This window comes from Pinus tabuliformis, chromosome 5_2 (genome assembly GCF_031772625.1).
Source record: "Pinus tabuliformis cultivar Carrire ecotype Pingquan chromosome 5_2, CPIR1, whole genome shotgun sequence".
NCBI classification, from domain to species: Eukaryota; Viridiplantae; Streptophyta; class Pinopsida; order Pinales; family Pinaceae; genus Pinus; species Pinus tabuliformis.
Genome location: NC_142306.1, coordinates 947,253,097 through 947,268,218, shown reverse-complemented (window position 1 = coordinate 947,268,218; position 15,122 = coordinate 947,253,097). Strand labels below are relative to the sequence as shown.

Sequence of the window (15,122 nt, the reverse complement as noted above, 5' to 3'; positions counted from 1 at the left end):
AGCTTCTGATAAGACTATCTTGGATAAAGCTTGGACAGTATTGTAACGTGCCTTGGCTTCTCCACTGCATGGAGCTAGTTCATCTCTTTGGAGGAGCAGGCGGATGTGGCTGTAACGTTCCACTGTTGGGGCTCGAAGGTTTACATGGATGTATTGTATGATTGTGACTTACACTTCTTTATATAATAAGAGCCAACACATTTTCATGCATATGTTGTTATTGTAGTTGGACTGCTCAGTTGCATTAATGATATATGTTATTTAACTTACGTATTTGTGTATGAACTGATTTGTATGCAATTATATGAATCTTGTTGTTAATGTGTTGTATATGTTGTTAATGTTGTCCATGTCGACTGCTCTGCCGGACACCAGACAAATCTTTCACATGAACCTTATTATAAAAACCGTTGCACTCATCTTGGATTGATCCGTGAGTGTTGTATGTGTTATCTTACCTTTTATGTTGTGACTGCCACATCCGAGTGGACTGCTCCGCCGAAAGCTGTGCATGTCCTTTTGTGTTGTGTGTTCCTAGTCGAGTTGGGACTGATCCCTTTCAACCTGGAACTCACCTTCACCCTCATCTCCCCTTTATGTGTTAGAATCTCTCATACACCTTCTTTGACTCACTACATCAGTCACATCCTTGCTACTGACAGAGTTATCTTACTTGCCTCTGTGCAACATCGCGGTCAAGGCATTACCTTACGACCCATTGCTAGGACTCCTACACCAAACGGTCTAAGGTCTAATTGGGACTTCTTATCGGGGAGATCCCCTTGACATGTTGGCGGGTCCAGCACCGTTAACACCTTCATTCAATGGATATGAATATGAGGATGAAATTGATCTTAAGGAATGACTAAGGATGGTAAAGGAAAATAGTATGAATCCTTAAAGGGGAATAAAGTATTTTTCTCATGAAGCATTCAAGTATTGGATGCATATTGAAAATGATATGACATTAGGCATCAAATAGGAAGTATTTTAAAAGCTTTTCTTGAATGGATGGATTAATGATATAAAAATGGAGGGTATGCATAAAGTTCAAGACAAATCAGAACAAGCTAAAGAGGAGATAAAGAAGAAGGACGATGACCTATCTAAGATATAATATCTTAATGAATCACTCGTTAAGGAGATTGAACGGATAAAACATAGTAGCTAGGGGAATTAGAGAAAGGATGACTCAAGGGAAAAATTGAAAAAAAATGTGAAGAAATATATGGAGTATGAAATCATAATATAAAAACTATTAGATAATGTTAAGAAATTGGAAAAATAAAATAAGCGTTATCAAAGTTAATAAGACACAAGGATCCTAGATGAAGAGACTACCAAAAGACTTGAAGAGGAAATTTGCTATAAGACAACAGAAGCCCTAGATTGGAAGAGGTAAAATTAGAAATGCAATATAGAATTGAAGAAGGACATGAAAATTGATACATGGAGTCACATTGTAGCTTCAAAAGGAGAAATAAGACAAAATTCAAGGTCTCTAGATGATACTTGAAGAAGTTAATCTCCATCTAGAGGAGGCGCATGTCAAATATGAAGGTGTTATCTCCAAGGCTAGAGCATTCACAAACCAAGCAAAGAGGATAGAGGAGACCATCATCTCTGGAAAGAGGTAAGATGAAATGGATATGTAGAGTGAAGGAAATCCATCAAATGTGAAACCATTTCAACATCCTCATCACCAAGAAAGATTTCAAGGAAGTCAAGAAGATTGATATCATAAAGGAAGAAAAGAAGATGCCATCAACATTATCAAGGAAGAAGATGGAATACTCATAAATATTCATGGAAAATGACATCACCAAATCATTATTCAACAACATGTTATCATAGACCAACAACTACTACAAATTGGAGATCACCAAATCATTATTCAACGTGATGTTTTCTTTTTGTTTGCTAGTTTATGTAAATCCAAAGATGACTGCATGACTAATCCATGCCTTGAGTAGCTGTGGCCCATGGGCATCTAAGCCATCAAAATTACTCGAAGATCGCACCCAACCTGGGCCACACTAGTCCTTAGCATGGCTAGATTTTTTCCCACAAAGTTTCAAACTAGTGACCTTTACACAATGGAGCGCCTTAACAGAACACCCTGTCACTGTGTAATCTATGCCCCATGGGCCATCATTCAAGAAGATGCTATCAAATACCAACAACTACTAAAATTGGAGATGTCACGACAACAAGCCATAGAATCAAAGGAAAGAAAACTATGCAACAACTAACCATTCAAATATTAGAACAAAAAATAATTGAATTTGGATGTATGTATCATCATCAATGGCAAGAAAAACTTAGGAATATAAGGAAATAATATTATTTGGTTTCATCACATGTAACATCCTTAATTGCAAATCTTTGAGGACAAAACTTTTTTAAGGAGGGTACTATGTTATGACCTTAAGTGGGGGCTATATTGGGTTAAATATATATGGTATGATGAAAAAGAGGGGCATATATGAGGTTAAATGTACATGTAATATGTAAATGTATATGTAATAGGATTTACATAGTAATGAAGGGCCCACATGGGCAATGTGTGAATAAGTATATATAGAGATCGTATAGTCATTATTAATGACACGAGATTTGGATGTATGAATGTTGTAACACCCTCCTCCCACATTTACCCAAGATAATCGGTCCATCAGGGTAAACATGTGACAAAGAGTTACTATGATATGATTCAACTCCCCATGTATAGTTAAGGAAGTGGAATTGACAAGACAAGACCAATATGACCTTCCTCAGGAGCTACAGAACCTTTAGGAGCCAACCAACCCCTTCAGGTGTCCAACCCTTGAGAGAACTTACTGTTTTCCTGAACTATACCCCCAGTCACTCCCATGACAAGGCATGCATGCGACTAAGACCCTTCAGTCGCTCCCACAACAAGGCATCCATGCGAATATGCCCTTTTCTAGGTTGTTGCCAATGACCCCGAATTTTGAGCCACTTTTTCAGGGCTAAGGCTCAGGCCTCTGCCCATAACTTCATGAAACTTCTAGAAATGATAAATAACAATGAAATAAGGTTACAAATGCAAAGACTTGAACAAGGACTTGACGATCCCTACTAGCCATGACAGGCATTCTATCAAACAGATCATGATCATGTAATCTGCAGGTCATAACAATAGATCTGAACATAGGGATCTCATACTTATCTGAGAATCGTCAAGAAGGACTTATGTCTCCCCCCAATAGCTATAATGTTATCTATTAGGTCAATCAATCATTAACATTTCATATAATAACCCAAACATGATGAGTGTAACAACCCTTGTGAATATTCCATGTAAAAATATATAAATACCACGGATGATGGGCAAGACATCCTAGGGGCTATTCATTTGATTTTTTATGGCTAAGGAAATTGGCAAAGGCAATGGTTAAGGCATTAAAAGTTTTGGCACATTTATTTATTAAAATAATGGAAATTAGGAGAAAAAGAAGGTGAAAGGTCACAGGTTGCATGTGAGGAGGAAAATGAAGGAAAATAATGGAAAATGAAAAAAATAGAGGCCTCATTAATAAAAAAGCTTCTAAGGATCAGTGGGCAAGACTTGGTCAGTTTAGTTTTGGAGCTCTCTCATTATTCTCTCTCTCTCTCTCTCTCATACTCTTGGTTACTTAGAGTTTTCTTGGAGAACTCTTGGAGGGTGTGGCATACTTGGATTTTTGGAGCAAGAAGGTAAAAGAAGAACATGAAAGCGCAAGAAGGCATCGACATCAACAACTACATCAGATTTTCTTGCAGGTATCGAGTTGCATGTATGATTTCTTCACTAGTTTTGGCATGCATGGCACATGCATGTGGTTTCTTGGTTATGATCTGTCATTGGCATGGAGGATGGCCGGGATTGATAGTGGATTGCCTAGCCTAGCCATTTCCTGGCTAGCCATGGTGATTGTGGGTTTACTTTCATTGCTTTGTTTTGGTTGGTTCTCATGTTTCCATAGCTTGGGTTGAGTTACTAGTCCTGGAAGCCCTGGTTGAACAAATGCTCTGGAAGCTCTGTAACAACTTAGGTTGAGTTACTAGTCCTGGAAACCCTGGTTGAACAAATGCTCTGGAAGCTCTATAACAACTTAGGTTGAGTTACTAGTCCTGGAAGCCCTGGTTGGACAAATGCTCTGGCAGCCCTTGGCGGTTTGAGTTACTAGTCCTGGAAGCCTTGGTTGAACAAACGCTCTAGAAGCCCTGTAACAACTTGGGTTGAGTTACTAGTCTTGGAAGTGCTGGTTGGACAAATGCTCTGGAAGCCCTTGGTGGGTTGAGTTACTAGTCTCGGAAGCCTTGGTTGGACAAACACTTTGGAAGCCCTGTATAAGCTGTGGGTTGAGTTACTAGTTATGGAGGCCTTGGTTGGACAAATGTTCTGGAAGCTCTGGAAGGCTTGGATGGAGACCAATCTGATGATGGTTTTTGGTGATGTCCGATCGTGAGGTGGAATCACTGTTTGATGGGTTGAGGTGGGTGGTCTCTGGAAGCCTTGGATGAGTGTTGATTGATGTGTTCTATGAGATCCCACATTCATGCTTGGAATATGGCATGTGGGTGATTGGTTGAAGAGAGACTTGGCTCAACCAATCTATGGTCGGGTGGAACGTGGTAGTCCCATCTCCGGTTGGTTCATTGCATTTATTAATGAAAAAAATCATTCCCTTGATTTTCATGTGCAAATGTATTGATGTATATATGGATTTTGATGGCTGATATGTTTATTGTATTTCTGTTCCTATTATGTTTTTTTTTTATATGCACATTTACCCTGGAGGTTGTTACAATGAGAGCCATACATCAAGCTTGTCATAAAACATACTTATAGCCAGCAGATAACCAAAGAATATCCATGATGAAACAACCATCAAAGCCATATAATGAAAAACACATTTACTCATAAAATACCAAAGGAAAAGGAGCTCTTATTAACATATGAAAATCCAACCAATTCAGGGACTTCCACATACCAGTCGACCATATATTGAGTTGAACCAAATCTCTCTTTCAGCCAATCATCCCCGCACCATATTCCAAGCATGAATGTGGGATCTCATGGAATAAACCAAGAAAACCAAACCAGGGTTTCCAGAGGCCAAACTGCCTCAACCCTGAACTAGTGATTCCAACTCATGGTCGTACATCACTAACCATCACCAGATCAGTCTCTACCCAAGCTATCCAAGGCTCCAGAGCGTTTGTTCCAACCAAGGCTTCCAAGACTAGTAAATCAACCCACAATGCTTGTTAGGCTCCAAAGCGTTTGTCCAACCAGGGCTTCTAGGACTAGTAACTCAACCCACCAAGGGCTGCAGAGTGTTTGTCCAACCAAGGCTCTTAGGACTAGTAACTTAACCTAAGTTGTTACAAGGCTTCCAGAGTGTTTGTCCAACCAAGGCTCTAGGAACTAATAACTCAACCCATAACCATAAGGAACATGAGCACCAACCAGAAAACAAAAGTAAAACCCACAACACCATGGCTATCTAGGAAATGGCAAGGCTAGGTAAAACCACTGTCAATCCAGACAATCCTCCATGCCAATGACATATCATAACCAAGAAACCACATGCATATGCCATGCATGCCAAAACTAGCAAGGAAATCATACATGCAACTCGGTACCTGCAAAGCAAACCTGCTGTAATTGTTGATCTCGCTGTCCTCTTGCGCTTTCTTGCTCTTCCTTTGCCTTCTTGCTCCAAATCACAAGTATGCCATACTCCTCCAAATGTGCTCCAAGAAAACTCTAAGTGTCCAAGAGTATCAGAGAGAGTAAAATGAAAGCTCCAAAACCGAACTGACAAAAGCTACAGCTGATCCTTAGAAGCCTTTTTATTAATGAGGCCTCTATTTTCTTCAATTTCCATTATTTTTCCTTAATTTTCCTCCTCACATGCAACCTGTGACCTTTCACCTCCCTTTTCTCCTATTTTCCATTATTTTCATAAATAAATATCAATAAATGCCTCATGCCTTTCTAAAGTCTTTGCCAATTTCCATAACCATTAATTCATCACGAGTGATCCCCATCACTATGCTTTTTCCTAACATTCAGCTTGGAATACATGTCCCATGACCTTGGTTATTATTTTGCCTTTATTAACTTTATTACATGGATTTTTAACTAGGGCTGTTACAAATGTGTTGGGTTTTGGACGAGTTTCTCTTATTCTTTAAGGAGTCATTATGTAATTTATTTGCCTTCTCTATTTTCGAGTTGTGCTCCACACTCACATTGTTGTACATGGTGTGTACTTTTGGTTTTTATGTATTTAATTCATAACAATGTGATGCTAGAGAATTCAAAGAATGTCTTATTAGATTGTTTATATTAAATCATTCTTAGAAGTAGCAAGTATTTTAGATTGTTTATATTAAATCATTCTCAGAAATAGCAATTTGCAACGTCACCTTAATATTGAATTGGTAAGGGTACCTTGTATGAAAAAGACATGCATCTTAATAATAAAGCAACTTGTTAATTAGGGCAGCTTTTGTGTTTAATTTCCAAGCTTTACATTACTCAATATGATATTACAACCATATGTCAAGGTTGACTGACAAAGTGGTTAGAAAAATAACTTGTTAATTTTCTATGTTCAATGCTCAGCCTTTAAATTGTTCAACATAGTATTAAAACCCATGTTCATTATAGTATTATAACCATGTATCAAAGTTGATTAAAAAGGTGGTTAAGAAGTTTAAACCAAAAGTTTAATTTGAAAAAGAGCAGGGGAGAAAACAATTCATACCCTCATATCAAAAGATTAAAGAATCTTGGTTAAAAAGGGCATATGCCTTAACTACATAACAACCATTAACCAAAGAGTAAGGAAATTTGGTTAAAAAAAGCATATACCTCATTGACCTAGCAACCAATTAACCAATGACAAATCTTGAGTTTGATTCTTAACTCATCCAAAATTTGAACGCTGAGCCATAATGAAAACTTGTCAAATAAAAAAACACTATCAAAACCAACAACTATTTGACCTAGATTTTTTGTCCCATAAACTATCTTTAACTTGATGGATCTTAAAATAATTTCTTTCTTTCTTTTATAAAAAAATGAAATAATGAAACTTAAAAAATGAAATAATGAAACTTTAGGTTGATAGACGTTAAAATAATTTCTTTCTTTCTTTCATTAAAAAAAAATGAAATAAAATGAAATAATGAAAGATAAGCACTGTATTGCTTCACAAAGATGAGAGATAAATAAATTCATCTTCAATGAGTTTTTATTTATTTACTTCTATATATTTTATGGAAATTCTATAATAAAATAATACCCAACTAATTTGCCCACCCAAAAAGATTAAATAAAAAGGGCTACAATTCTCCTTTTCAACACATAAAAGTCATTTTGAAAGAATTTGAAGCCCACGTCACAGAGCAAGAGCAACGAAGGTTTCAACCTTGTCCTTGTTGACGAAGAGAAACGAGTCACCGGCCTGCATTTTCGAAGAACTGACGCCGGCGTTCGTTAATTCCTCCATCACTGCATCGCGGATCTGCATCTCTACCACCATTTTATCCATTTGTCTCCTTCTATTTCTGACAAAATTCAATTAAAATGAACGCCGGACCGTCTGGATTTCGTAAGTATTTTAATTTTATTTTTATTATCTGGGGATTAAGGGCTCGGTTCTCACAGACCGTTGGTATTTCCATTTAATTGTAGTCACTGTCTTCGAAATTTAGCTAAACATGACACTTCGTGCAAGCTGAGCATTAATTCCGTGGTTTCAGATAGGGTACGGGAGTTTACATTAATCAATTTGTATTTTTCTGGGATTTTAATTGTGGAATATTTTTATTTATATATATAATTCTATGTTTACAGAGAATGCTCCTGTGACGAAGGGATTGGTACTTATTTGTGGCGTAGCCTCAATTATAGCTGTCACTCAGGGCCGAGCATCCTTCTCCGGCCTTTCTTATCAGGTAGTGCCCTGTTCTAGTTTTGTTTTTAATGTTCATTCAAGCTTTTGTTTTATTGGATAATACAAAGTAATAGATCAAAATTAGTCGGCTTGACGGTAGTCTAATTTTTTTATAAGTCTAATTTTTTTATAAGTTTTCCCGTTACATTAGAATTCTTGGTTGTAAGTTAGTGATGGAGTACATTTAGGATTCTTAGTTGCCTTCCTTGGCCAAGGAGTAAGGCATGGTAAATTGTAATGTGGTTCAGTTTTTTTTGTTAGTCATGTTTCAAATCCATAACCGGCCTTATCCTTTCCCTCGTTGATTTGTGCACTCTTTTGTTGTTGTATTGTGTACTCCATTGTCATGGGGATCATTAGCACAGTTATCAGATCATTAGCAAAGTTATCAAACTGTAAACTTGAAGAATGACAAGGCAAAGTAAAAATTCTGTTGTATAACTCCAGAAAACTTGGCTGTTGACTCTGGAAAATAAAAATGATACACTAGAATTAAAGTTCTTGAGTATGCTTCCTTTTAGAGTTTAATGCATCAAGTATCCACCACCTATCAAGAGGTGGGGGCCGGGGCACTGCTTTGCATTTAGTGGCATGTGATCTCTGGCCCAACTTTATGGCCATGATGGCTTTCCTTGTTCGGCTACACCTCCGAGAGGGCATGGTGATTCATGAGTGGCAAACATGTCACTTGTAGAATCAAACTTTAAGGGGGGCAATAACCAACACGGGGACATTTACTGCATGTGAAATGATATTACGATGTCCATAAAATGCACTATTTGAACAAAAGTATATATAAATATTACGATGTCCATAAAGTACAATATTTCAACAAAAAGTTTTTATATATATATATATATACTCAGGTTATTTGCCTAGAGGTTCTGAGTGCTTTTTCTCATTTTGAGAATGGTACCCAGAGTAAACTTTAGAATATTAGAATCTTTAGGCCAGAAGATTCGTTAACAACAAGGCTTGAATCCCTTCAATGATATACTTGTTAAGAGTTCAACAAGGCTTGAATCCATTCAATGATATACTTGTTAAGAGTTCAACATGTCAATTGAGAAAATTGAACCTGATTAGGGAGGTAATTAGTAACAATTATTCCACTCAACCACCCTGTCTAAACCCAATTGACTTATATAATATATTACAAAATACTATATATTTAATCAAATCACATATCTATTGGTTGTCCATTGTAAAACACAGTGAGGAAAATGAGTGTTTTTTCTTTCTTTCTTTTACAGATAGATGACTGGGTTTGAATTGTGAGTCAAAGTCATTGAGTTTGTCTGTACTGCACTTAACTTGTGTGTATGAGTCCAACGCATGAGCCAGACTTCTCTACAGACGGCCTACCTCATAAATGTGTGGGATTCGTTATGAATATTAAAAGTGATTATGAAAACCGTTTCCGGCATTTAGAATGTAATCATACACCAGATATTTCGTTTACTTTGGACGAATCATCTAAATGCAACAATAATTGTTTATTAGGAGTTGTAAAACCATCTATGTCTAATTTGTTTCCGTGATTTGAAATGGCTTCAAGGAATTATAAATGGATGGATAAAAACTGTTATTAACTCATTTGCATTTGTATTTTACATTATTATTTTTCTAAAAGCAATGAGGTAAAACTATATCTGACTATTTTTCCAGGCTGCCGTTCCAGGTTATTTTATTTTTCTTTATTTACTCCAATGCATTATAGTTAACATTCCTTTACCTTTTTTCCTGACAGGCAATTGTGAAGAAGCTTCACCTTTGGAGATTGGTCACATCTGTGTTTGTATTTTCATCAACCTCAGAGTTGATGTTTGGACTCTACCTGTTGTACTATTTTAGAGTTTTTGAGAGACAGATTGGATCAAACAAATATTCAGTGAGTATTTCAATCACTCTTCAAAAGAACGGTCTGTATGATAGCTAGTTTGAGTTATTGGGAAAGCAATCATTGAGCATAACAGTAGCTGCCTTTTCTTATGGTGCATGTGATCAGACATTTGATTAATATTTCATCTATGCGTTTTCATGCCCAAATAAAGTCAAGAATTGACTCTAGCGGCCATGAACTATGTGACGAAGTTCTTTATGTTTGCTTTTAGTATAGTGAATCCCGTGATCGTATGTGAAATATTGGATTTCTCTTGGTCCTCCACCCTGCTTTTCGTGAATGTAAATAAGAGCAGGGAAATGGTTCAAGAAAGAGAGAAAGGAGATGATCCAAAGAATTAGATAGAGGAACTAGAATTACAATTAAAATGAGTTGAAGTTTACTATAATTCCTTAGAATAAAATTGGTCCAAATAATGGAAAATGAAGGGTTTTGAAAACATGCTGTGTTTGAATGTACATGGTGAGTCCAACTAGCTGATCATAAAAAGAAAACACTTAACTGGTCCAAAATGCAAGAGTGAGGTTTTGAAGAGCTTACTACCTTGTAGAATTGCCCCTCCCTTCAAACAGACAATTGAAATTGAATCGACAACTCTAAGTAAAGTTAAGTATAATTGAAGAAATTCAAGAAATAGAATGGATGCCCTCATGGGCTTATTTGTGGATCTACGGTAAATAATTCAGCAAACCTTAATCCAACGTGAACCTTGAACAGAAGTATCACATAAAGAGAAGTGGACCCATGAACAAGAGAACAAGAGATATGGTGCACTAGGCGGGTTATTAATTGGTAACCCAGTAATACAATAATGTGGCACTTAGCCATAATGTTAAGTAACCACAAGTGAAGATTACCGTCATCCCAATTCTACGTATTGTAATAATCGTTGGTCCACATTGTATTACATTTCCCCCTTCGGTCTTCTTTGCCACTTGGAACACTGTTGCACTTATTTCTTTGGATTTTTTTGATCCAAAATGGATTTACATAGGTACCATAGCAATTTATTGATTCTCTTGATGCGAACATTAGGATTTAGGACATCTTAGATGTGGTGTTCATTTTGTCAAATTTGAGTCATCGAGTTTTAATACATTTTTGAGGCCCTAAAAAATGTTTATTGGGCCTTGTGTTGGATGAGAATTGTCGTAGCCTTTCCTTATCATCCAAGCCATCCATTGTTCTTTTCATTGAGATCTTTCCAATGAGCTATTGTGAACCTAAAATGGATTTTGTATGCAAAAGTTATGGCCTTGGCAAGGTAATAGTTCTAATATTCCCCAAATGGCAAGTGGCGACCATGTCAACTCACTATATTTTATCTCTGAAAGGATATCTGGTTGCTCCTCTTTAAATGGGAGGTATTTTGCTGAGTGGGGTGTCCGCTGGTTTGGATCCGTTTGGAACTGATCTCTTTAATGCTCTGAGGATGTGTAGCCTGATGTATAGATCGATACCTTCAAATCAGTCTCAATAATATTGGGTGGTCTCCCAAAGGGGGAGGTTGAGGAGAAACAGGGTGCCACCATCCTGTTGTTTGGTGCGCTCTGTAACTCTGTCTACCATTTGTTGCTCTGATTTAACAGATCAACAGGGAAGCATGAGGTAATCAGTTTGGTTATCCTAAGGCGGGGCATGGTGTGTAGAAATTGAGATCTATGGCTAGAAATCTCCTTGATGAAGAGGGCTAAGCATCTCCAATCCCTGTACTGGAAGAAAGTAGAGAGGCAACCTCCCAAGTACCTATAGAGGTAATGATAATGTCCTTTGATCTCATAGTAGAGCCCAAGAGGAGGTTGACTATAAAAACAAAGAACATTTGTGATAATTGATGACATTAGACCTTACAAAGGCGACATGAATAGTCATTGCATTAAAATTAAGTTATGTTCTAAATCGCTCAGGAGGTGTGTGGACGTCAAAGATGACTTTGGAGTGAGGATCTCATAGTAGAGCCCAAGAGGAGGTTGACTATAAAAACAAAGAACATTTGTGATAATTGATGACATTAGACCTTACAAAGGAGACATGAATAGTCATTGCATTAAAATTAAGTTATGTTCTAAATTGCTCAGGAGGTGTGTGGACGTCAAAGATGACTTTGGAATGAGGATGCATTCACCCTTGGATAGGTCATAGTTGACTAGAGGTCCATTAGAGGGTATGTTGAGTGTTGGCTCAATCAAGATTGATTTGAGCAGGCATAGAGAAGGGGAATAGTAGAGTTGTTATAAGGCACAAATACTGGTGCATGGTATATGGATATGAGTACAGGGTTCTGTAGACTATATAGGGCACAAGCTTCATGGATGGGATACATGTGCAAGTTAGAGGTGCATGGTATGAAGATTAAGGGGGTCTTGGAATGTATTGGTCAACCTTCTTGTACATAGTTAGAATAGTGTGCGTTTATGTGCTTTTGAATGTAATAAGTTGAACAAGTCAACCATGTGACATGTATGGTTTAGTGGAATAGGAAATGAATAGATAAGGAAAGATCAAGGATTCAAGTAGTTGGAAGGCCATTGGTCTGTCACTAGGCTTAGTATATATTTTGATGTGGCCAATGGGGTAAACGTTTTCATCCTATGAATGCAAGCACTACTTTGTTTCATTTATTTGTGCCTGTTTTTGTGATCTAATGTTGCCATTCTAATAATACACTTCTTGTCTCATTGGGACTTCTTCCTTGGCATATGAATCGTATCTAGAAATACAATCAGCAAATAAACATGACCATTAAAACCATCATTTTAATAAACTTGAATGATCACTATGCTTTGCAACCATGTTTGGTGTCCCCTAATAACCTCCACATCACATGCACTCAATCTTGGTTTAGGTAGCTGTATTACTTAGCTTTGGAGGGGACTCATCTCTTCAGGTCCAAAATCCATCAAACACACATCTTCTTCATGCCTTCACTTCCTCATTTAGTTTGTCTCCCCTCAATTGCCATCACCAACCAGATTGGGTTTTTCCATCATCAACCACAGCAGGAGTCTTCCTTATAGAATTTTAAACTCGTGATTAGACCAAATGTTTAGTATGAATACATTGAAAGTTACGAGCTTGGAAATGACAGCGAGTCAGAGTCGACAAATAAACGATATGTGCCACACGATAAATAAATAAGAGAAAAAGATTGAAAAATCCCAACAGTGATGGCATGATAGGAAATGTCTTTAAAGCTTCTATTCAAGTCACAGTCATATGTACATATATAGATGCATTCCACTAAGACGGAGTTACGGTACATAGCATACAATGATGTTGCCTACACTTGTAATGATAAGTTATTACTCGATACTGGATAGACAATGGAGGGTATAGACAGAGATACCACTGCCATTCATCCACCTATTTATACCTGATTGTCCTTGTGATTAGTTCATGTCCAGACCTGAGATGTGCAACTGTGCTATTCTTGTAACTAGAAAATGCACACTTTTGAGGAAGTGAAGTAGGCATAGTGAGCTCTGTTCAAACTTCAGGAGACTTTTATGACTGTTGAAGGCCCTGTTTTACGCATGAGGTTGACACCTGTAGGGAATATTTAGATTGCTATTAAATGTGACAGTGATTACACATGCTATTCATGCTATTGGGGGTTGCAATTACTGTTACGAGAGCAGAGAAGAGCGCTGCCATCTTCATACCTGTTTTGATGGTAATAAAGGAGCTATTTCCAGTGGAGCGAGGGCGTATTCACTATTTATATCATGCTGAGTGGCAGTTGCATCAAGCACTTAATACTTGAGTGAGGGTGCTCAAGTGGGAGTTACAACAAACAAGTCTGACAAGATTCCTGAGCAGCGTTAAACTGGAAGTTGCACCAACTATTCTAAGGGAGGTGCATTTGTTTGTAAGGTTATATGTTATCCCAAGGATGGCACATACATAGATTATTACGTAACAAAGGTGCTCAATAAGGAGTTACAATCATTCATCGCAGGATGCTGTTATGGCAACATGTGGGCCTCACTCCAGGGAGTTACTCATACTCTTCTAAGCTTGAGAATGGTGCTGATCGCAAATCCCAATGTGCTTGTAAAGACTATAACAGGTTTGATCATTGGAAGGAGCTTTAGCATTTTTCATCCTTCTTCCTATATTTTCTCATAATTCTGTCTTTGGCATTCTGTTTTCAGCTTGGATGCTGCACATGTGATCATGATTTCAGAGGTTTGTTTATTGTAGCTTGAGACTGCTCCCACACTTTAGGTGCATCTGAATATTGTGGCTATGTTTATAGCTCATTTTGATTTAGCAAACTGATTTCAAGCTTTGTTATAGTATAACTGTATAAGTTATATTTACTAGACACTGATCTACATCTCTTTTCATCAATTGAAAGACTTGAACTCTTTTGGTGGTGGATTCATGTTCATGTATTTGTGTGAAGGCTCAGTTTTCTCTATTTCTTTTCTTGTTTTCCAGTTGAAATCAGGTTGTCAACTTAGCTAGTTAGTTTCAATACATTCCTCTAACTGGTTTTCTTCTTTATTCAACTCCTTACTCCCCCATGAGGCACAAGATTTGATTGTACGATCTCTGTTCTAAGTTTTCAATTTATTCAACAGATCCTAAAAGTCAAAATCTGCTATTATAGAGCAAAAGGTCTCACTTCCCTGCAAGTTTTTCATTGCGGTCTCAAACAGGACAGCAAAAACTTTTCTGGGCTTGAAGAACTTTTCCCAAGCATCCTTTCCACCCCTTCCTCAAGTGGGCATGAATCAAGCAGAAGCAAGAGAAAGAATGATTAAGCACCCACATACTTTCGAAACATTACATTTGAGGCCTCATAATTTTGGGTGATAACAAAAGCTTAATCTAACTCATAATAGTTTTGTGTCATTTTCTCTTTTAGAAACTAGATAATAGCTAGTTCAAGCTCTCTCTCAAATAATATTTTACTTGTCATCCACATGTTGGAGACTAAGTAAATTATAACAAAATATATTTTTAATACAATGATTTTCCCACTAAGGGAGTCCAATTTGGCCCAAATAACCCTTGGAAGTCCAACGCTCCACTTGCATTGACCCCAGAAAGGCAAAAGGTAGGAAATAATTGTGAAAAAATGCTCAACATTCAACTTGGATGACCCAATTACTAGCTTACTTGGAATGAGTTCGGTCCATAAAAAACTCGACTTGTCCTCAGAGACTTTGATTTGGTTGAATGGATGAAGACTTGACTTTACAATGGCTACTATCTTGTCTTCTTGAGATGCA

The 15,122-nt window shown here is 37.3% G+C and overlaps 1 protein-coding gene across 1 annotated transcript in view; it reads left to right on the top strand.

Moving 5' to 3' along the window:
- Positions 1-7,381: 7,381 nt before the first annotated feature.
- The window catches only part of LOC149162392 (rhomboid-like protein 20), a 73,467-nt gene continuing 65,726 nt past the window's right edge, over positions 7,382-15,122 (top strand). The window contains exons 1-3 of the mRNA XM_089435689.1: positions 7,382-7,634; positions 7,880-7,980; positions 9,730-9,870. Of these exons, the coding sequence (XP_089291815.1) occupies positions 7,610-7,634; positions 7,880-7,980; positions 9,730-9,870 (267 nt within the window). The 5' untranslated portion in view covers positions 7,382-7,609. The remainder of the gene's footprint in view (positions 7,635-7,879; positions 7,981-9,729; positions 9,871-15,122) is intronic.